We start from the raw sequence: 22,210 nt of genomic DNA, 5'->3' as shown, positions 1-22,210 counted from the left end.
AAGTTCATTTGTGGAATTTCTATTCTTCTTAATTCGCTTGAGCCAATCAGTTGTGTTGTGGCAAGGAGGGGTGGTTTACAGAAGACAGCCCTATTTGGCAAAAGACCAAGTCCATATTATAGCAAGAACAGCTCAAATAAGCAAAGAGAAATGACAGTGCATCATTACTTTAAGACATGAAGGTCTGTCAATACGGAACATTTGAAGAACTTTGAAAGTTTTTTCAAGTGCAGTCGCAAAAACCATCAAGCGCTATGATGAAACTGGCTCTTATGAGGACCGCCACAGGAAAGGAAGACCCAGAGTTACCTCTGCTGCAGAGGATAAGTTCATTAGAGTTACCAGCCTCAGAAATTTCAGCCAGATAAATGCTTCACAGAATTCAAGAAACAGACACATCAACTATAATGTGTGAATCAGGCCTTCATGGTCACATTGCTGCAAAGAAACCACTACTAAAGGACACCAATAATAATAAGAGGCTTGTTTGGGTCAAGAAACACGAGCAATGGACATTAGACCGATGGAAATGTGTCCTTTGGTCTGTAGTCGTAATTGGAGATTTATGGTTCCAACCACCGTGTCTTTGTAAGACGCAGTGTGGGTGAACGGATCATCTCCGCATGTGTATTTCCCACCATGGAGGAGAAGGTGTGATGGTGTGGGGGTGATTTGCTGGTGACACTGTCAGTGATTTATTTAGAATTCAAGGCACACTTAACCAGCATGGCTACCACAGCATTCTGCAGCGATACACCATCCCATCTGGTTTGCACTTAGTCGGACTATCATTTGTTTTTCAACAGGACAATGACCCAACACACCTCCAGGCTGTGTAAGAGCTATTTGACCTAGAAGGAGTGTGATGGAGTGCTGCATCAGATGACCTGGCCTCCACAATCACCCGACCTCAACCCCCGACCTCAACCTAATTGAGATGGTTTGGGATGAGTCGGACCACAGAGTGAAGGAAAAGCGGCCAACAAGTGCTCAGCATGTGGGAACTACTTCAAGACTGTTGGAAAAGCATTCCAGGTGAAGCTGGTTGAGAGAATGCCAAGAGTGTACAAAACTGTCATCAAAGCAAAGGGTGGCTATTTGAAGAATTTCAAATATAAAACATATTTTGATTTGTTTAACACGTTTTTGGTTACTACATGATTCCATATGTGTTATTTCTTCATTATTATTGTACAATGTAGAAAATAGTAAAAAATTAAGAAAAACTTTTGAATGAGTAGGTGTGTCCAAACTTTTGACTGGTACTGTACATAAAGCTGTAGAATAAAGCTGTCGTACCTCGTCTATGTAGACCGGTTCAGGCTCAGGCTCTATGCTCTCCACTTGGACCTCCTCACTGAATTGTACTGTCTTCTTTTCTGTCTTCACTGTGGACACAAGACAGTCAGGGGGACATGGAGGCAGTCATGGTTTTATATTTTTAACCCCTATTTTATCTGGTAAATTGTCCGAGAACACATTCTCATTTACAGCAACAATCTGGGGAATAGTTACAGAGGAGACATGGAGACAGCCAGGGCGACAGTGTGTGTGTGGGCACGTATGTGTGCGTCAGGTTTTCCGTTAAGAGGTAATAGGCGGCTTTTGGCAGATTATAAAAAACAAAATTGGCTCCTGCCAATTGTCCAGGAGAAGAAAAAAAAAAATCTAAATTGCGAAACACTGCTTTTTAGCCTATTAGTTGATGGAAATACCAGTTAAATACATTTCACTGGGCATGCTCATCAGTCTATAGGTTCATTTCCATAATTTAGTGGAATTAAATTGCTGCATATGTATATTCGTTACATGACTCTTATTCGTCACACAGGCACAGCACTCAGATACATGTCGGACGGCACGAGAGCTGCTGCATCTCAAACTGCTAATTGGTTGGATGTTTCCAGCCAAATCATTGCGCAACAATTCTAAATGCAAACCCGTGTTGAGCTACTATTTGTATTTCTCAAGTGGTGATTGAAGTGTGCTTCCCATTCACCATTGTAATGTATAGGCAACGGAAGACAGTCTTCCTCAGCGCATCACACACCACTTTGCAATGAGCTGGAGGTTTTTAACCACATATGAGACATGTCTTACCTTGCTTCGAAGTTGCCTAGCCAAAATCAGACCATATCCATGGAGGTAATTATTTAAAAAAATACTCCCACATGCCATTGAAACCAATAGTCCATTATTTTATAGACTTCATATGCCATTGAAACCAGCATTTTATAATGCTCTATAGGTTTTCAAATCAACGTAATTTTCATATTAGCGTCCTATGCTAGTTGATGATAATCCTAGTTATATTAGCATCCCATGCTAGTTGATGATCATCCTAGTTATATTAGCATCCCATGCTAGTTGATGATCATCCTAGTCATATTAGCAACCCATGCTAGTTGATGATAATCCTAGTTATATTAGCATCCCATGCTAGTTGATGATCATCCTAGTTATATTAGCATCCCATGCTAGTTGATGATCATCCTAGTCATATTAGCAACCCATGCTAGTTGATGATAATCCTAGTCATATTAGCATCCCATGCTAGTTGATGATAAACCTAGTCATATTAGCATCCCATGCTAGTTGATGATAAACCTAGTCATATTAGCATCCCATGCTAGTTAATGATAATCCTAGTCATATTAGCATCCCATGCTAGTTGATGATAAACCTAGTTATATTAGCAACCCATGCTAGTTGATGATAATCCTAGTTATATTAGCAACCCATGCTAGTTAATGCATCTTTCGATCTCCCCTCTTTCTACATTTCTAACAGATATTTTCATCTATGTCACATGAAACCGCTTGAGCACTTTTGACAACTGTGTTTTCCCGCTAATTGCATTATGGAACGAACATTAGCGCATAGCCTACTGCCTTGTGCACATTGCTGCAGTTATAATGTGAAGAAATAATACTTTATCAACATTAAGCTAAATGTTATTATCTGTTGCAACAGACTCCTTGCTTGCTTTAAAACGTTTGTTTATTTTAATGTAGCCTAGGCCTACTGGTTGTATGCATTTGGGATCTACCGTCCCACAACTGTCCCAGAGTCTGTTTGCAATAGGATATTACTTTCTCAACAAACTTTTCTACTATGGGGATAGTTAGATTGACATAGGCTTGTGATTCTGCTTCTCGTTACTGGTCTTGTTGGCTGAGGAAAAGTACATGTGGAATGTTACTCTAACATCTTCAAAGTGCGCATCGGAAACCACGCTCGGTGCATTCTCGACTTGGATGTTCTATTTAGATTAATGACCATAATGTAAATGTGATTTCTGTCATTCTGAGCACCGTGAGTGGATGCCCTAATCCGGTTACGTTTGTCAAATGTCCGGTAAATTAAAATGCTGGTGGTCAAATGACTGCTGCCACATCTTCCTACCAGAAACCCTGGTGCATGTGAACTCACTCATCTCAGGCTCTGCAGTCAGATCAGCCGTTACAAAGTTTGAGGGGAATAGTCCAACTCCCTGATACGTTTCTCCTTTCCACCAGTTGGGGTCACTGAAACCCCAAAATACAGCCTGTTAGTGAACAGTAAGGACTGGTTTCCCAGACACAGCCCAGAAGAACCACTACTCCTGGACTAGACCGGGGCCCACTACTCCTGGACTAGACCGGGGCCCACTACTCCTGGACTAGACCGGGGCCCACTACTCCTGGACTAGACCGGGGCCCACTACTCCTGGACTAGACCGGGGCCCACTACTCCTGGACTAGACCGGGGCCCACTACTCCTGGACTAGACCGGGGCCCACTACTCCTGGACTAGACCGGGGCCCACTACTCCTGGACTAGACCGGGGCCCACTACTCCTGGACTAGACCGGGGCCCACTACTCCTGGACTAGACCGGGGCCCACTACTCCTGGACTAAACAGGGCCCACTACTCCTGGACTAAACAGGGCCCACTACTCCTGGACTAGACAGGGCCCACTACTCCTGGACTAGACAGGGCCCACTACTCCTGGACTAGACAGGGCCCACTACTCCTGGACTAGACAGGGCCCACTACTCCTGGACTAGACCGGGCCCACTACTCCTGGACTAGACCGGGCCCACTACTCCTGGACTAGACCGGGCCCACTACTCCTGGACTAGACCGGGCCCACTACTCCTGGACTAGACCGGGCCCACTACTCCTGGACTAGACCGGGCCCACTACTCCTGGACTAGACCGGGCCCACTACTCCTGGACTAAACCGGGCCCACTACTCCTGGACTAAACCGGGCCCACTACTCCTGGACTAGACCGGGCCCACTACTCCTGGACTAGACCGGGCCCACTACTCCTGGACTAGACAGGGCCCACTACTCCTGGACTAAACAGGGCCCACTACTCCTGGACTAAACAGGGCCCACTACTCCTGGACTAAACAGGGCCCACTACTCCTGGACTAAACAGGGCCCACTACTCCTGGACTAGACCGGGCCCACTACTCCTGGACTAGACAGGGCCCACTACTCCTGGACTAGACCGGGGCCCACTACTCCTGGACTAGACCGGGGCCCACTACTCCTGGACTAGACCGGGGCCCACTACTCCTGGACTAGACCGGGGCCCACTACTCCTGGACTAGACCGGGGCCCACTACTCCTGGACTAGACCGGGGCCCACTACTCCTGGACTAGACCGGGGCCCACTACTCCTGGACTAGACCGGGGCCCACTACTCCTGGACTAGACCGGGCCCACTACTCCTGGACTAAACAGGGCCCACTACTCCTGGACTAAACAGGGCCCACTACTCCTGGACTAAACAGGGCCCACTACTCCTGGACTAAACAGGGCCCACTACTCCTGGACTAAACAGGGCCCACTACTCCTGGACTAAACAGGGCCCACTACTCCTGGACTAGACCGGGCCCACTACTCCAGGACTAAACAGGGCCACTATTCCTCAGTAGACCCATTACACCTGGACTAAACAGCACACTATGGTAGGGATATGGTTTAGGGTTGGAATGGTAGGGATAGGGTTTAGGGTTGGTATGGTAGGGATAGGGTTTAGGGTTGGTATGGTAGGGATATGGTTTAGGGTTGGTATGGCAAGGATAGGGTTTAGGGTTGGTATGGTAGGGTTTAGGGTTTAGTGGTATGGCAGGGATAGGATTAGGGTTGGTATGGTAGGGATGGGGTTTAGGGTTGGTATGGTAGGGATAGTGGTATGGTAGGGATAGGGTTTAAGGTTGGTATGGTAGGGATAGGGTTTAGGGTTGGTATGGTAGGGATAGGGTTTAGGGTTGGTATGGTAGGGATAGTGGTATGGTAGGGATATGGTTTAGGGTTGGTATGGCAAGGATAGGGTTTAGTGGTATGGCAGGGATAGGATTAGGGTTGGTATGGTAGGGATGGGGTTTAGGGTTGGTATGGTAGGGATAGTGGTATGGTAGGGATAGGGTTTAAGGTTGGTATGGTAGGGATAGGGTTTAGGGTTGGTATGGTAGGGATAGTGGTATGGTAGGGATAGGGTTTGGGGTTGGTATGGTAGGGATAGGGTTTAGTGGTATGGCAGGGATAGGATTAGGGTTGGTATGGCAGGGATTGGGTTTAGGGTTGGTATGGTAGGGATAGGGTTTGTATGGTAGGGATAGGGTTTGTATGGTAGGGATAGGGTTTGTATGGTAGGGATAGGGTTTAGGGTTGGTATGGTAGGGATAGGGTTTAGGGTTGGTATGGTAGGGATAGGGTATAGGGTTGGTATGGTAGGGATAGGGTTGGTATGGTAGGGATAGGGTTTAGGGTTGGTATGGTAGGGATAGGGTTTGGGGTTGGTATGGTAGGGATAGGGTTTATGGTTGGTATGGTAGGGATAGGGTTTAGTGGTATGGCAGGGATAGGGTTTAGTGGTATGGCAGGGATAGGATTAGGGTTGGTATGGTAGGGATAGGGTTTAGTGGTATGGCAGGGATAGGATTAGGGTTGGTATGGTAGGGATAGGATTAGGGTTGGTATGGTAGGGATAGGATTAGGGTTGGTATGGTAGGGATAGGGTTTAGGGTTGGTATGGTAGAGATAGGGTTTAGTGGTATGGCAGGGATAGGATTATGGTTGGTATGGTAGGGATAGGGTTAGTGGTATGGCAGGGATAGGATTAGGGTTGGTATGATAGGGATATGGTTGGTATGGTAGGGATAGCGGTATGGTAGGGATGGGGTTTAGTGGTATGGTAGGGATAGGGATAGTGGTATGGTAGGGATAGGGTTTAGGGTTGGTATGGTAGGGATAGGGTTGGTATGGTAGGGATAGCGGTATGGTAGGGATGGGGTTTAGGGTTGGTATGGTAGGGATAGGGTTTAGGGTTGGTATGGTAGGGATAGGGTTTAGGGTTGGTATGGCAGGGATAGGGTTTAGGGTTGGTATGGTAGGGATAGGGTTTAGGGTTAGTATGGTAGGGATAGGGTTTAGGGTTGGTATGGTAGGGATAGGGTTTAGGGTTGGTATGGTAGGGATAGGGTTGGTATGGTAGGGATAGGGTTTGTTATGGTAGGGATAGGGTTTGTATGGTAGGGATAGGGTTTGTATGGTAGGGATAGGGTTGGTATGGTAGGGATAGGGTTGGTATGGTAGGGATAGGGTTTAGGGTTGGTATGGTAGGGATAGTGGTATGGTAGGGATAGGGTTTAGGGTTGGAATGGCAGGGATAGGGTTTAGGGTCGGAATGGCAGGGATAGTGGTATGTTAGGGATAGTGGTATGGTAGGGATAGGGTTTAGGGTTGGTATGGTAGGGATAGGGTTTAGGGTTGGTATGGTAGGGATAGGGTTAGTGGTATGGTAGGGATAGGGTTTAGGGTTGGTATGGTAGGGATAGGGTTTAGGGTTGGTATGGTAGGGATAGGGTTTAGGGTTGGTATGGTAGGGAAAGGGGTTTAGTGGTATGGCAGGGATAGGATTAGGGTTGGTATGATAGGGATATGGTTGGTATGGTAGGGATAGCGGTATGGTAGGGATGGGGTTTAGTGGTATGGTAGGGATAGGGATAGTGGTATGGTAGGGATAGGGTTCAGGGTTGGTATGGTAGGGATAAGTTTGGTATGGTAGGGATAGCGGTATGGTAGGGATGGGGTTTAGGGTTGGTATGGTAGGGATAGGGTTTAGCGTTGGTATGGTAGGGATAGGGTTTAGGGTTGGTATGGCAGGGATAGGGTCTAGGGTTGGTATGGTAGGGATAGGGTTTAGGGTTAGTATGGTAGGGATAGGGTTTAGGGTTGGTATGGTAGGGATAGGGTTTAGGGTTGGTATGGTAGGGATAGGGTTTAGGGTTGGTATGGTAGGGATAGGGTTGGTATGGTAGGGATAGGGTTTGTTATGGTAGGGATAGGGTTTGTATGGTAGGGATAGGGTTGGTATGGTAGGGATAGGGTTGGTATGGTAGGGATAGGGTTTAGGGTTGGAATGGCAGGGATAGTGGTATGGTAGGGATAGTGGTATGGTAGGGATAGGGTTTAGGGCTGGAATGGCAGGGATAGGGTTTAGGGTCGGAATGGCAGGGATAGTGGTATGTTAGGGATAGTGGTATGGTAGGGATAGGGTTTAGGGTTGGTATGGTAGGGATAGGGTTTAGGGTTGGTATGGTAGGGATAGGGTTTAGGGTTGGTATGGTAGGGATAGGGTTTGTATGGTAGGGATAGGGTTGGTATGGTAGGGATAGGGTTTAGGGTTGGTATGGTAGGGTTTAGGGTTGGTATGGTAGGGATAGGGTTGGTATGGTAGGGATAGGGTTTAGGGTTGGTATGGTAGGGATAGGGTTTAGGGTTGGAATGGTAGGGATAGGGTTTAGGGTTGGAATGGCAGGGACAGTGGCATGGTAGGGATAGTGGTATGGTAGGGATAGGGTTAGGGTTGGTATGGTAGGGATATGGTTAGGGTTGGTATGGTAGGGATATGGTTAGGGTTGGTATGGTAGGGATAGGGTTTAGGGTTGGAATGGCAGGGATAGGGTTTAGGGTTGGTATGGCAGGGATAGTGGTATGTTAGGGATAGGGTTTAGGTTTGGAATGGCCGGGATAGTGGTATGTTAGGGATAGGGTTTAGGGTTGGTATGGCAGGGATAGGGTTAGGGTTGGTATGGCAGGGATAGGGTTTAGGGTTGGTATGGCAGGGATAGGGTTTAGGGTTGGTATGGTAGGGATAGGGTTCAGGGTTGGTATGGTAGGGATAGGGTTTAGGGTTGATATGGTAGGGATAGGGTTCAGGGTTGATATGGTAGGGATAGGGTTTAGGGTTAGTATGGCAGGGATAGGGTTTAGGGTTGGTATGGTAGGGATAGGGTTTAGGGTTGGTATGGTAGGGATAGGGTTTAGGGTTGGTATGGTAGGGATAGGGTTTAGGGTTGGTATGGCAGGGATAGGGTTTAGGGTTGGTATGGCAGGGATAGTGGTATGGTAGGGATAGTGGTATGTTAGGGATAGGGTTTAGGGTTGGTATGGTAGGGATAGGGTTTAGGGTTGGTATGGTAGGGATAGGGTTTAGGGTTGGTATGGTAGGGATAGGGTTTAGGGTTGGTATGGTAGGGATAGGGTTTAGGGTTGGTATGGCAGGGATAGGGTTTAGGGTTGGTATGGCAGGGATAGGAGTAGGGTTGGTATGGTAGGGATAGGAGTAGGGTTGGTATGGTAGGGATAGGGTTTAGGGTTGGTATGTTAGGGATAGGGTTTAGGGTTGGTATGGCAGGGATAGTGGTATGGTAGGGATAGGGTTTAGGGTTGGAATGGTAGGGATAGGGTTTAGGGTTGGTATGGTAGGGATAGGGTTGGTATGGTAGGGATAGGGTTTGTTATGGTAGGGATAGGGTTTGTTATGGTAGGGATAGGGTTTGTATGGTAGGGATAGGGTTTAGGGTTGGAATGGCAGGGATAGTGTTATGGTAGGGATAGTGGTATGGTAGGGATAGGGTTTAGGGTTGGAATGGCAGGGATAGGGTTAAGGGTCGGAATGGCAGGGATAGTGGTATGTTAGGGATAGTGGTATGGTAGGGATAGGGTTTAGGGTTGGTATGGTAGGGATAGGGTTTAGGGTTGGTATGGTAGGGATAGGGTTTAGGGTTGGAATGGTAGGGATAGGGTTTAGGGTTGGTATGGTAGGGATAGGGTTTGTATGGTAGGGATAGGGTTTAGGGTTGGTATGGTAGGGTTTAGGGTTGGTATGGTAGGGTTTAGGGTTGGTATGGTAGGGATAGTGTTTGTATGGTAGGGATAGGGTTTGTATGGTAGGGATAGGGTTTGTATGGTAGGGATAGGGTTTGTATGGTAGGGATAGGGTTTAGGGTTGGAATGGTAGGGATAGGGTTTAGGGTTGGAATGGTAGGGATAGGGTTTAGGGTTGGAATGGCAGGGACAGTGGCATGGTAGGGATAGTGGTATGGTAGGGATAGGGTTTGTATGGTAGGGATAGGGTTTGTATGGTAGGGATAGGGTTTGTATGGTAGGGATAGGGTTTGTATGGTAGGGATAGGGTTTGTATGGTAGGGATAGGGTTTGTATGGTAGGGATAGGGTTTAGGGTTGGTATGGTATGGTAGGGATAGGGTTTAGGGTTGGTATGGTATGGTAGGGATAGGGTTTAGGGTTGGTATGGTAGGGATAGGGTTAGGGTTGGTATGGTAGGGATAGGGTTAGGGTTGGTATGGCAGTGATAGGGTTTAGGGTTGGTATGGTAGGGATAGGGTTCAGGGTTGGTATGGTAGGGATAGGGTTCAGGGTTGATATGGTAGGGATAGGGTTTAGGGTTGGTATGGTAGGGATAGGGTTTAGGGATGGAATGGTAGGGATAGGGTTTAGGGTTGGTATGTTAGGGATAGGGTTTAGGGTTGGTATGGCAGGGATAGGGTTAGGGTTGGTATGGTAGGGATAGGGTTTAGGGTTGGTATGGTAGGGATAGGGTTAGGGTTGGTATGGTAGGGATAGGGTTTAGGGTTGGTATGGTAGGGATAGGGTTTAGGGTTGGTATGGTAGGGATAGGGTTTAGGGTTGGTATGGTAGGGATAGGGTTTAGGGTTGGTATGGCAGGGATAGGATTAGGGTTGGTATGGTAGGGATAGGGTTTAGGGTTGGTATGGTAGGGATAGTATTTAGGGTTGGTATGGCAGGGATAGGGTTGGTATGGCAGGGATAGGGATTAGGGTTGGTATGGCAGGGATAGGGTTTAGGGTTGGTATGGCAGGGATAGGGTTTAGGGTTGGTATGGTAGGGATAGGGTTCAGGGTTGGTATGGTAGGGATAGGGTTTAGGGTTGATATGGTAGGGATAGGGTTCAGGGTTGATATGGTAGGGATAGGGTTTAGGGTTGGTATGGTAGGGATAGGGTTTAGGGTTGGTATGGTAGGGATAGGGTTTAGGGTTGGTATGGCAGGGATAGGGTTTAGGGTTGGTATGGCAGGGATAGTGGTATGGTAGGGATAGTGGTATGTTAGGGATAGGGTTTAGGGTTGGTATGGCAGGGATAGGGTTTAGGGTTGGTATGGTAGGGATAGGGTTTAGGGTTGGTATGGTAGGGATAGGGTTTAGGGTTGGTATGGTAGGGATAGGGTTTAGGGTTGGTATGGTAGGGATAGGGTTTAGGGTTGGTATGGCAGGGATAGGGTTTAGGGTTGGTACGGCAGGGATAGGAGTAGGGTTGGTATGGTAGGGATAGGGTTTAGGGTTGGTATGTTAGGGATAGGGTTTAGGGTTGGTATGGCAGGGATAGTGGTATGGTAGGGATAGGGTTTAGGGTTGGAATGGTAGGGATAGGGTTTAGGGTTGGGTATGGTAGGGATAGGGTTGGTATGGTAGGGATAGGGTTTGTTATGGTAGGGATAGGGTTTGTTATGGTAGGGATAGGGTTTGTATGGTAGGGATAGGGTTTAGGGTTGGAATGGCAGGGATAGTGTTATGGTAGGGATAGTGGTATGGTAGGGATAGGGTTTAGGGTTGGAATGGCAGGGATAGGGTTAAGGGTCGGAATGGCAGGGATAGTGGTATGTTAGGGATAGTGGTATGGTAGGGATAGGGTTTAGGGTTGGTATGGTAGGGATAGGGTTTAGGGTTGGTATGGTAGGGATAGGGTTTAGGGTTGGAATGGTAGGGATAGGGTTTAGGGTTGGTATGGTAGGGATAGGGTTTGTATGGTAGGGATAGGGTTTAGGGTTGGTATGGTAGGGTTTAGGGTTGGTATGGTAGGGTTTAGGGTTGGTATGGTAGGGATAGGGTTTGTATGGTAGGGATAGGGTTTGTATGGTAGGGATAGGGTTTGTATGGTAGGGATAGGGTTTAGGGTTGGAATGGTAGGGATAGGGTTTAGGGTTGGAATGGTAGGGATAGGGTTTAGGGTTGGAATGGCAGGGACAGTGGCATGGTAGGGATAGTGGTATGGTAGGGATAGGGATAGGGTTTGTATGGTAGGGATAGGGTTTGTATGGTAGGGATAGGGTTTGTATGGTAGGGATAGGGTTTGTATGGTAGGGATAGGGTTTGTATGGTAGGGATAGGGTTTGTATGGTAGGGATAGGGTTTAGGGTTGGTATGGTATGGTAGGGATAGGGTTTAGGGTTGGTATGGTATGGTAGGGATAGGGTTTAGGGTTGGTATGGTAGGGATAGGGTTAGGGTTGGTATGGTAGGGATAGGGTTAGGGTTGGTATGGCAGTGATAGGGTTTAGGGTTGGTATGGTAGGGATAGGGTTCAGGGTTGGTATGGTAGGGATAGGGTTCAGGGTTGATATGGTAGGGATAGGGTTTAGGGTTGGTATGGTAGGGATAGGGTTTAGGGATGGAATGGTAGGGATAGGGTTTAGGGTTGGTATGTTAGGGATAGGGTTTAGGGTTGGTATGGCAGGGATAGGGTTAGGGTTGGTATGGTAGGGATAGGGTTTAGGGTTGGTATGGTAGGGATAGGGTTAGGGTTGGTATGGTAGGGATAGGGTTTAGGGTTGGTATGGTAGGGATAGGGTTTAGGGTTGGTATGGTAGGGATAGGGTTTAGGGTTGGTATGGTAGGGATAGGGTTTAGGGTTGGTATGGCAGGGATAGGATTAGGGTTGGTATGGTAGGGATAGGGTTTAGGGTTGGTATGGTAGGGATAGTATTTAGGGTTGGTATGGCAGGGATAGGGTTGGTATGGCAGGGATAGGGATTAGGGTTGGTATGGTAGGGATAGGGTTTAGGGTTGGTATGTTAGGGATAGGGTTTAGGGTTGGTATGGCAGGGATAGTGGTAGGGTAGGGATAGGGTTTAGGGTTGGAATGGTAGGGATAGTGGCATGGTAGGGATAGTGGTATGGTAGGGATAGGGATAGGGTTTGTATGGTAGGGATAGGGTTTGTATGGTAGGGATAGGGTTTGTATGGTAGGGATAGGGTTTGTATGGTAGGGATAGGGTTTGTATGGTAGGGATAGGGTTTGTATGGTAGGGATAGGGTTTAGGGTTGGTATGGTATGGTAGGGATAGGGTTTAGGGTTGGTATGGTATGGTAGGGATAGGGTTTAGGGTTGGTATGGTAGGGATAGGGTTAGGGTTGGTATGGTAGGGATAGGGTTAGGGTTGGTATGGCAGGGATAGGGTTTAGGGTTGGTATGGTAGGGATAGGGTTCAGGGTTGGTATGGTAGGGATAGGGTTCAGGGTTGATATGGTAGGGATAGGGTTTAGGGTTGGTATGGTAGGGATAGGGTTTAGGGATGGAATGGTAGGGATAGGGTTTAGGGATGGAATGGTAGGGATAGGGTTTAGGGTTGGTATGGCAGGGATAGGGTTTAGGGTTGGTATGGCAGGGATAGTGGTATGGTAGGGATAGTGGTATGTTAGGGATAGGGTTTAGGGTTGGTATGGCAGGGATAGGGTTAGGGTTGGTATGGTAGGGATAGGGTTTAGGGGTGGTATGGTAGGGATAGGGTTTAGGGTTGGTATGGTAGGGATAGGGTTTAGGGTTGGTATGGTAGGGATAGGGTTTAGGGTTGGTATGGCAGGGATAGTGGTATGGTAGGGATAGTGGTATGGCAGGGATAGGATTAGGGTTGGTATGTTAGGGATAGGGTTTAGGGTTTGTATGGCAGGGATAGTGGTATGGTAGGGATAGGGTTTAGGGTTGGAATGGTAGGGATAGTGGTATGGTAGGGATAGTGGTATGTTAGGGATAGGGTTTAGGGTTGGTATGGCAGGGATAGGGTTAGGGTTGGTATGGTAGGGATAGGGTTTAGGGTTGGTATGGTAGGGATAGGGTTTAGGGTTGGTATGGTAGGGATAGGGTTTAGGGTTGGCATGGTAGGGATAGGGTTTAGGGTTGGTATGGCAGGGATAGGATTAGGGTTGGTATGGTAGGGATAGGGTTTAGGGTTGGTATGGCAGGGATAGGGTTGGTATGGCAGGGATAGGGTTGGTATGGCAGGGATAGGGATTAGGGTTGGTATGGTAGGGATAGGGTTTAGGGTTGGTATGTTAGGGATAGGGTTTAGGGTTGGTATGGCAGGGATAGTGGTACGGTAGGGATAGGGTTTAGGGTTGGAATGGTAGGGATAGGGTTTAGGGTTGGTATGGTAGGGATAGGGTTTAGGGTTGGAATGGCAGGGATAGGTTTTAGGGTTGATATGGTAGGGATAGGGTTTGGTAGGGATAGGGTTTAGGGTTGGTATGGCAGGGATAGGGTTGGTATGGCAGGGATAGGGTTGGTATGGTAGGGATAGGGTTTAGGGTTGGTATGTTAGGGGTAGGGTTTAGGGTTGGTATGGTAGGGATAGTGGTATGTTAGGGATAGGGTTTAGGGTTGGTATGGCAGGGATAGGGTTGATATGGCAGGGATAGGGATTAGGGTTGGTATGGTAGGGATAGGGTTTAGGGTTGGTATGTTAGGGATAGGGTTTAGGGTTGGTATGGCAGGGATAGTGGTATGGTAGGGATAGGGTTTAGGGTTGGAATGGTAGGGATAGGGTTTAGGGTTGGTATGGTAGGGATAGGGTTTAGATTTGGAATGGTAGGGATAGGGTTTAGGGTTGGAATGGCAGGGATAGGGTTTAGGGTTGGAATGGCAGGGATAGGGTTTAGGGTTGGTATGGTAGGGATAGGGTTTAGGGTTGGAATGGCAGGGATAGTGGTATGGTAGGGATAGGGTTTAGGGTTGGTATGGTAGGGATAGCATTTAGGGTTGGTATGGTAGGCATAGGGTTTAGGGTTGGTATGGTAGGGTTTAGGGTTGGAATGGCAGGGATAGGGTTTAGGGTTGGTATGGTAGGGATAGGGTTTAGGGTTGGAATGGCAGGGATAGGGTTTAGGGTTGGTATGGTAGGGTTTAGGGTTGGAATGGCAGGGATAGGGTTTAGGGCTGGCATGGTAGGGATAGGGTTTAGGGTTGGAATGGCAGGGATAGGGTTTAGGGTCGGAATGGCAGGGATAGTGGTATGTTAGGGATAGTGGTATGGTAGGGATAGGGTTAGGGTTGGTATGGTAGGGATAGGGTTTGTATGGTAGGGATAGGGTTTGTATGGTAGGGATAGGGTTTGTATGGTAGGGATAGGGTTTGTATGGTAGGGATAGGGTTTGTATGGTAGGGATAGGGTTTAGGGTTGGTATGGTATGGTAGGGATAGGGTTTAGGGTTGGTATGGTATGGATAGGGTTTAGGGTTGGTATGGTAGGGATAGGGTTAGGGTTGGTATGGTAGGGATAGGGTTTAGGGTTGGTATGGTAGGGATAGGGTTTAGGGTTGGTATGGCAGGGATAGGGTTTAGGGTTGGAATGGCAGGGATAGGGTTTAGGGTCGGAATGGCAGGGATAGTGGTATGTTAGGGATAGTGGTATGGTAGGGATAGGGTTTAGGGTTGGTATGGTAGGGTTGGGTTTAGGGTTTTTATGGTAGGGATAGGGTTTAGGGTTGGTATGGTAGGGATAGGGGTTAGGGTTGGAATGGTAGGGATAGGGTTTAGGGTTGGTATGGTAGGGATAGGGTTTGTATGGTAGGGATAGGGTTTAGGGTTGGTATGGTAGGGTTTAGGGTTGGTATGGTAGGGTTTAGGGTTGGTATGGTAGGGTTTAGGGTTGGTATGGTAGGGATAGGGTTTAGGGTTGGTATGGTAGGGATAGGGTTTAGGGTTGGTATGGCAGGGATAGGGTTTAGGGTTGGTATGGTAGGGATAGGGTTCAGGGTTGGTATGGTAGGGATAGGGTTTAGGGTTGATATGGTAGGGATAGGGTTCAGGGTTGATATGGTAGGGATAGGGTTTAGGGTTGGTATGGTAGGGATAGGGTTTAGGGTTGGTATGGTAGGGATAGGGTTTAGGGTTGGTATGGCAGGGATAGGGTTTAGGGTTGGTATGGCAGGGATAGTGGTATGGTAGGGATAGTGGTATGTTAGGGATAGGGTTTAGGGTTGGTATGGCAGGGATAGGGTTTAGGGTTGGTATGGTAGGGATAGGGTTTAGGGTTGGTATGGTAGGGATAGGGTTTAGGGTTGGTATGGTAGGGATAGGGTTTAGGGTTGGTATGGTAGGGATAGGGTTTAGGGTTGGTATGGCAGGGATAGGATTAGGGTTGGTATGGTAGGGATAGGGTTTAGGGTTGGTATGGTAGGGATAGTATTTAGGGTTGGTATGGCAGGGATAGGGTTGGTATGGCAGGGATAGGGATTAGGGTTGGTATGGCAGGGATAGGGTTTAGGGTTGGTATGGCAGGGATAGGGTTTAGGGTTGGTATGGTAGGGATAGGGTTCAGGGTTGGTATGGTAGGGATAGGGTTTAGGGTTGATATGGTAGGGATAGGGTTCAGGGTTGATATGGTAGGGATAGGGTTTAGGGTTGGTATGGTAGGGATAGGGTTTAGGGTTGGTATGGTAGGGATAGGGTTTAGGGTTGGTATGGCAGGGATAGGGTTTAGGGTTGGTATGGCAGGGATAGTGGTATGGTAGGGATAGTGGTATGTTAGGGATAGGGTTTAGGGTTGGTATGGCAGGGATAGGGTTTAGGGTTGGTATGGTAGGGATAGGGTTTAGGGTTGGTATGGTAGGGATAGGGTTTAGGGTTGGTATGGTAGGGATAGGGTTTAGGGTTGGTATGGTAGGGATAGGGTTTAGGGTTGGTATGGCAGGGATAGGGTTTAGGGTTGGTACGGCAGGGATAGGAGTAGGGTTGGTATGGTAGGGATAGGGTTTAGGGTTGGTATGTTAGGGATAGGGTTTAGGGTTGGTATGGCAGGGATAGTGGTATGGTAGGGATAGGGTTTAGGGTTGGAATGGTAGGGATAGGGTTTAGGGTTGGGTATGGTAGGGATAGGGTTGGTATGGTAGGGATAGGGTTTGTTATGGTAGGGATAGGGTTTGTTATGGTAGGGATAGGGTTTGTATGGTAGGGATAGGGTTTAGGGTTGGAATGGCAGGGATAGTGTTATGGTAGGGATAGTGGTATGGTAGGGATAGGGTTTAGGGTTGGAATGGCAGGGATAGGGTTAAGGGTCGGAATGGCAGGGATAGTGGTATGTTAGGGATAGTGGTATGGTAGGGATAGGGTTTAGGGTTGGTATGGTAGGGATAGGGTTTAGGGTTGGTATGGTAGGGATAGGGTTTAGGGTTGGAATGGTAGGGATAGGGTTTAGGGTTGGTATGGTAGGGATAGGGTTTGTATGGTAGGGATAGGGTTTAGGGTTGGTATGGTAGGGTTTAGGGTTGGTATGGTAGGGTTTAGGGTTGGTATGGTAGGGATAGGGTTTGTATGGTAGGGATAGGGTTTGTATGGTAGGGATAGGGTTTAGGGTTGGAATGGTAGGGATAGGGTTTAGGGTTGGAATGGTAGGGATAGGGTTTAGGGTTGGAATGGCAGGGACAGTGGCATGGTAGGGATAGTGGTATGGTAGGGATAGGGATAGGGTTTGTATGGTAGGGATAGGGTTTGTATGGTAGGGATAGGGTTTGTATGGTAGGGATAGGGTTTGTATGGTAGGGATAGGGTTTGTATGGTAGGGATAGGGTTTGTATGGTAGGGATAGGGTTTAGGGTTGGTATGGTATGGTAGGGATAGGGTTTAGGGTTGGTATGGTATGGTAGGGATAGGGTTTAGGGTTGGTATGGTAGGGATAGGGTTAGGGTTGGTATGGTAGGGATAGGGTTAGGGTTGGTATGGCAGTGATAGGGTTTAGGGTTGGTATGGTAGGGATAGGGTTCAGGGTTGGTATGGTAGGGATAGGGTTCAGGGTTGATATGGTAGGGATAGGGTTTAGGGTTGGTATGGTAGGGATAGGGTTTAGGGATGGAATGGTAGGGATAGGGTTTAGGGTTGGTATGTTAGGGATAGGGTTTAGGGTTGGTATGGCAGGGATAGGGTTAGGGTTGGTATGGTAGGGATAGGGTTTAGGGTTGGTATGGTAGGGATAGGGTTAGGGTTGGTATGGTAGGGATAGGGTTTAGGGTTGGTATGGTAGGGATAGGGTTTAGGGTTGGTATGGTAGGGATAGGGTTTAGGGTTGGTATGGTAGGGATAGGGTTTAGGGTTGGTATGGCAGGGATAGGATTAGGGTTGGTATGGTAGGGATAGGGTTTAGGGTTGGTATGGTAGGGATAGTATTTAGGGTTGGTATGGCAGGGATAGGGTTGGTATGGCAGGGATAGGGATTAGGGTTGGTATGGTAGGGATAGGGTTTAGGGTTGGTATGTTAGGGATAGGGTTTAGGGTTGGTATGGCAGGGATAGTGGTAGGGTAGGGATAGGGTTTAGGGTTGGAATGGTAGGGATAGTGGCATGGTAGGGATAGGGTTTGTATGGTAGGGATAGGGATAGGGTTTGTATGGTAGGGATAGGGTTTGTATGGTAGGGATAGGGTTTGTATGGTAGGGATAGGGTTTGTATGGTAGGGATAGGGTTTGTATGGTAGGGATAGGGTTTGTATGGTAGGGATAGGGTTTAGGGTTGGTATGGTATGGTAGGGATAGGGTTTAGGGTTGGTATGGTATGGTAGGGATAGGGTTTAGGGTTGGTATGGTAGGGATAGGGTTAGGGTTGGTATGGTAGGGATAGGGTTAGGGTTGGTATGGCAGGGATAGGGTTTAGGGTTGGTATGGTAGGGATAGGGTTCAGGGTTGGTATGGTAGGGATAGGGTTCAGGGTTGATATGGTAGGGATAGGGTTTAGGGTTGGTATGGTAGGGATAGGGTTTAGGGATGGAATGGTAGGGATAGGGTTTAGGGATGGAATGGTAGGGATAGGGTTTAGGGTTGGTATGGCAGGGATAGGGTTTAGGGTTGGTATGGCAGGGATAGTGGTATGGTAGGGATAGTGGTATGTTAGGGATAGGGTTTAGGGTTGGTATGGCAGGGATAGGGTTAGGGTTGGTATGGTAGGGATAGGGTTTAGGGGTGGTATGGTAGGGATAGGGTTTAGGGTTGGTATGGTAGGGATAGGGTTTAGGGTTGGTATGGTAGGGATAGGGTTTAGGGTTGGTATGGCAGGGATAGTGGTATGGTAGGGATAGTGGTATGGCAGGGATAGGATTAGGGTTGGTATGTTAGGGATAGGGTTTAGGGTTTGTATGGCAGGGATAGTGGTATGGTAGGGATAGGGTTTAGGGTTGGAATGGTAGGGATAGTGGTATGGTAGGGATAGTGGTATGTTAGGGATAGGGTTTAGGGTTGGTATGGCAGGGATAGGGTTAGGGTTGGTATGGTAGGGATAGGGTTTAGGGTTGGTATGGTAGGGATAGGGTTTAGGGTTGGTATGGTAGGGATAGGGTTTAGGGTTGGCATGGTAGGGATAGGGTTTAGGGTTGGTATGGCAGGGATAGGATTAGGGTTGGTATGGTAGGGATAGGGTTTAGGGTTGGTATGGCAGGGATAGGGTTGGTATGGCAGGGATAGGGTTGGTATGGCAGGGATAGGGATTAGGGTTGGTATGGTAGGGATAGGGTTTAGGGTTGGTATGTTAGGGATAGGGTTTAGGGTTGGTATGGCAGGGATAGTGGTACGGTAGGGATAGGGTTTAGGGTTGGAATGGTAGGGATAGGGTTTAGGGTTGGTATGGTAGGGATAGGGTTTAGGGTTGGAATGGCAGGGATAGGTTTTAGGGTTGATATGGTAGGGATAGGGTTTGGTAGGGATAGGGTTTAGGGTTGGTATGGCAGGGATAGGGTTGGTATGGCAGGGATAGGGTTGGTATGGTAGGGATAGGGTTTAGGGTTGGTATGTTAGGGGTAGGGTTTAGGGTTGGTATGGTAGGGATAGTGTTATGTTAGGGATAGGGTTTAGGGTTGGTATGGCAGGGATAGGGTTGATATGGCAGGGATAGGGATTAGGGTTGGTATGGTAGGGATAGGGTTTAGGGTTGGTATGTTAGGGATAGGGTTTAGGGTTGGTATGGCAGGGATAGTGGTATGGTAGGGATAGGGTTTAGGGTTGGAATGGTAGGGATAGGGTTTAGGGTTGGTATGGTAGGGATAGGGTTTAGATTTGGAATGGTAGGGATAGGGTTTAGGGTTGGAATGGCAGGGATAGGGTTTAGGGTTGGAATGGCAGGGATAGGGTTTAGGGTTGGTATGGTAGGGATAGGGTTTAGGGTTGGAATGGCAGGGATAGTGGTATGGTAGGGATAGGGTTTAGGGTTGGTATGGTAGGGATAGCATTTAGGGTTGGTATGGTAGGCATAGGGTTTAGGGTTGGTATGGTAGGGTTTAGGGTTGGAATGGCAGGGATAGGGTTTAGGGTTGGTATGGTAGGGATAGGGTTTAGGGTTGGAATGGCAGGGATAGGGTTTAGGGTTGGTATGGTAGGGTTTAGGGTTGGAATGGCAGGGATAGGGTTTAGGGCTGGCATGGTAGGGATAGGGTTTAGGGTTGGAATGGCAGGGATAGGGTTTAGGGTCGGAATGGCAGGGATAGTGGTATGTTAGGGATAGTGGTATGGTAGGGATAGGGTTAGGGTTGGTATGGTAGGGATAGGGTTTGTATGGTAGGGATAGGGTTTGTATGGTAGGGATAGGGTTTGTATGGTAGGGATAGGGTTTGTATGGTAGGGATAGGGTTTGTATGGTAGGGATAGGGTTTAGGGTTGGTATGGTATGGTAGGGATAGGGTTTAGGGTTGGTATGGTATGGATAGGGTTTAGGGTTGGTATGGTAGGGATAGGGTTAGGGTTGGTATGGTAGGGATAGGGTTTAGGGTTGGTATGGTAGGGATAGGGTTTAGGGTTGGTATGGCAGGGATAGGGTTTAGGGTTGGAATGGCAGGGATAGGGTTTAGGGTCGGAATGGCAGGGATAGTGGTATGTTAGGGATAGTGGTATGGTAGGGATAGGGTTTAGGGTTGGTATGGTAGGGTTGGGTTTAGGGTTTTTATGGTAGGGATAGGGTTTAGGGTTGGTATGGTAGGGATAGGGGTTAGGGTTGGAATGGTAGGGATAGGGTTTAGGGTTGGTATGGTAGGGATAGGGTTTGTATGGTAGGGATAGGGTTTAGGGTTGGTATGGTAGGGTTTAGGGTTGGTATGGTAGGGTTTAGGGTTGGTATGGTAGGGTTTAGGGTTGGTATGGTAGGGATAGGGTTTAGGGTTGGTATGGTAGGGATAGGGTTTAGGGTTGGTATGGCAGGGATAGGGTTTAGGGTTGGTATGGTAGGGATAGGGTTCAGGGTTGGTATGGTAGGGATAGGGTTTAGGGTTGATATGGTAGGGATAGGGTTCAGGGTTGATATGGTAGGGATAGGGTTTAGGGTTGGTATGGTAGGGATAGGGTTTAGGGTTGGTATGGTAGGGATAGGGTTTAGGGTTGGTATGGCAGGGATAGGGTTTAGGGTTGGTATGGCAGGGATAGTGGTATGGTAGGGATAGTGGTATGTTAGGGATAGGGTTTAGGGTTGGTATGGCAGGGATAGGGTTTAGGGTTGGTATGGTAGGGATAGGGTTTAGGGTTGGTATGGTAGGGATAGGGTTTAGGGTTGGTATGGTAGGGATAGGGTTTAGGGTTGGTATGGTAGGGATAGGGTTTAGGGTTGGTATGGCAGGGATAGGGTTTAGGGTTGGTATGGCAGGGATAGGAGTAGGGTTGGTATGGTAGGGATAGGGTTTAGGGTTGGTATGTTAGGGATAGGGTTTAGGGTTGGTATGGCAGGGATAGTGGTATGGTAGGGATAGGGTTTAGGGTTGGAATGGTAGGGATAGGGTTTAGGGTTGGTATGGTAGGGATAGGGTTGGTATGGTAGGGATAGGGTTTGTTATGGTAGGGATAGGGTTTGTATGGTAGGGATAGGGTTTGTATGGTAGGGATAGGGTTTAGGGTTGGAATGGCAGGGATAGTGTTATGGTAGGGATAGTGGTATGGTAGGGATAGGGTTTAGGGTTGGAATGGCAGGGATAGGGTTAAGGGTCGGAATGGCAGGGATAGTGGTATGTTAGGGATAGTGGTATGGTAGGGATAGGGTTTAGGGTTGGTATGGTAGGGATAGGGTTTAGGGTTGGAATGGCAGGGATAGGGTTTAGGGTTGGTATGGTAGGGATAGGGTTTGGTAGGGATAGGGTTTAGGGTTGGTATGGTAGGGATAGGGTTTAGGGTTGGTATGGCAGGGATAGGGTTTAGGGTTGGTATGGCAGGGATAGGGGTTAGGGTTGGTATGGCAGGGATAGTGGTAGGGATAGGGTTTAGGGGTTAGGGTTGGTATGGTAGGGATAGGGTTTAGGTTGGTATGGTAGGGATAGGGTTTAGGGGTTAGGGTTGGTATGGCAGGGTGAGCTGACCTGTCGTCCAGGATAGTGATGATCTCTCCAGACTTGAAGGTGAGCTCGTTGTCCTCTGCAGCCTCAAAGTCATAGATGGCCCTGACCTTCCTGCCCTCAGACTTCTGGGAAGAGAGGAAAGAGGCGCTGGGGTACAAACCAGACCCAGACAGCCCCGAGCCGGGCTGACTACGCTGCTCCTTTAGAGACAACTCTATGGCTGGGGGAGGAGAGGAGAAGACAGGAGGACATGGTCAGAGACTTACAATTTGCACCAATATACATTTAGAGGAATGGCCAACTGTGGCAAATCACATAGTAATATGCTAATTCCATGATCATATCGTTACAAACTTTATTCCAGAACAAGTAGTCTATTTACCTTTGGCCAGGTCTAGTTTTAATCTAGCACCCAGTATTCTCTACCTTTAGCCAGGTCTAGTTTTAATCTAGAACCCAGGTCTAGCTTTAATCTAGAACCCAGGTCTAGCTTTAATCTAGTACCCAGGTCTAGCTTTAATCTAGTACCCAGGTCTAGCTTTAATC

The 22,210-nt window shown here is 48.0% G+C and overlaps 1 protein-coding gene across 1 annotated transcript in view; it reads right to left on the bottom strand.

Moving 5' to 3' along the window:
* stam (signal transducing adaptor molecule (SH3 domain and ITAM motif) 1) overlaps positions 1-22,210 on the bottom strand; it is an 84,085-nt gene that overhangs the window by 38,355 nt on the left and 23,520 nt on the right. Inside the window, exons 7-9 of the mRNA XM_055866086.1 lie at positions 21,686-21,884; positions 3,433-3,527; positions 1,300-1,388 (exon numbers count right to left, since the gene is read on the bottom strand). Of these exons, the coding sequence (XP_055722061.1) occupies positions 1,300-1,388; positions 3,433-3,527; positions 21,686-21,884 (383 nt within the window). The remainder of the gene's footprint in view (positions 1-1,299; positions 1,389-3,432; positions 3,528-21,685; positions 21,885-22,210) is intronic.

The sequence above is a fragment of the Salvelinus fontinalis genome, chromosome 17 (genome assembly GCF_029448725.1).
Source record: "Salvelinus fontinalis isolate EN_2023a chromosome 17, ASM2944872v1, whole genome shotgun sequence".
Classification (NCBI taxonomy): domain Eukaryota; kingdom Metazoa; phylum Chordata; class Actinopteri; order Salmoniformes; family Salmonidae; genus Salvelinus; species Salvelinus fontinalis.
The sequence above is the reverse complement of the archived record's forward strand: the minus strand, read 5'-3'. Positions and strand labels throughout refer to the sequence as shown.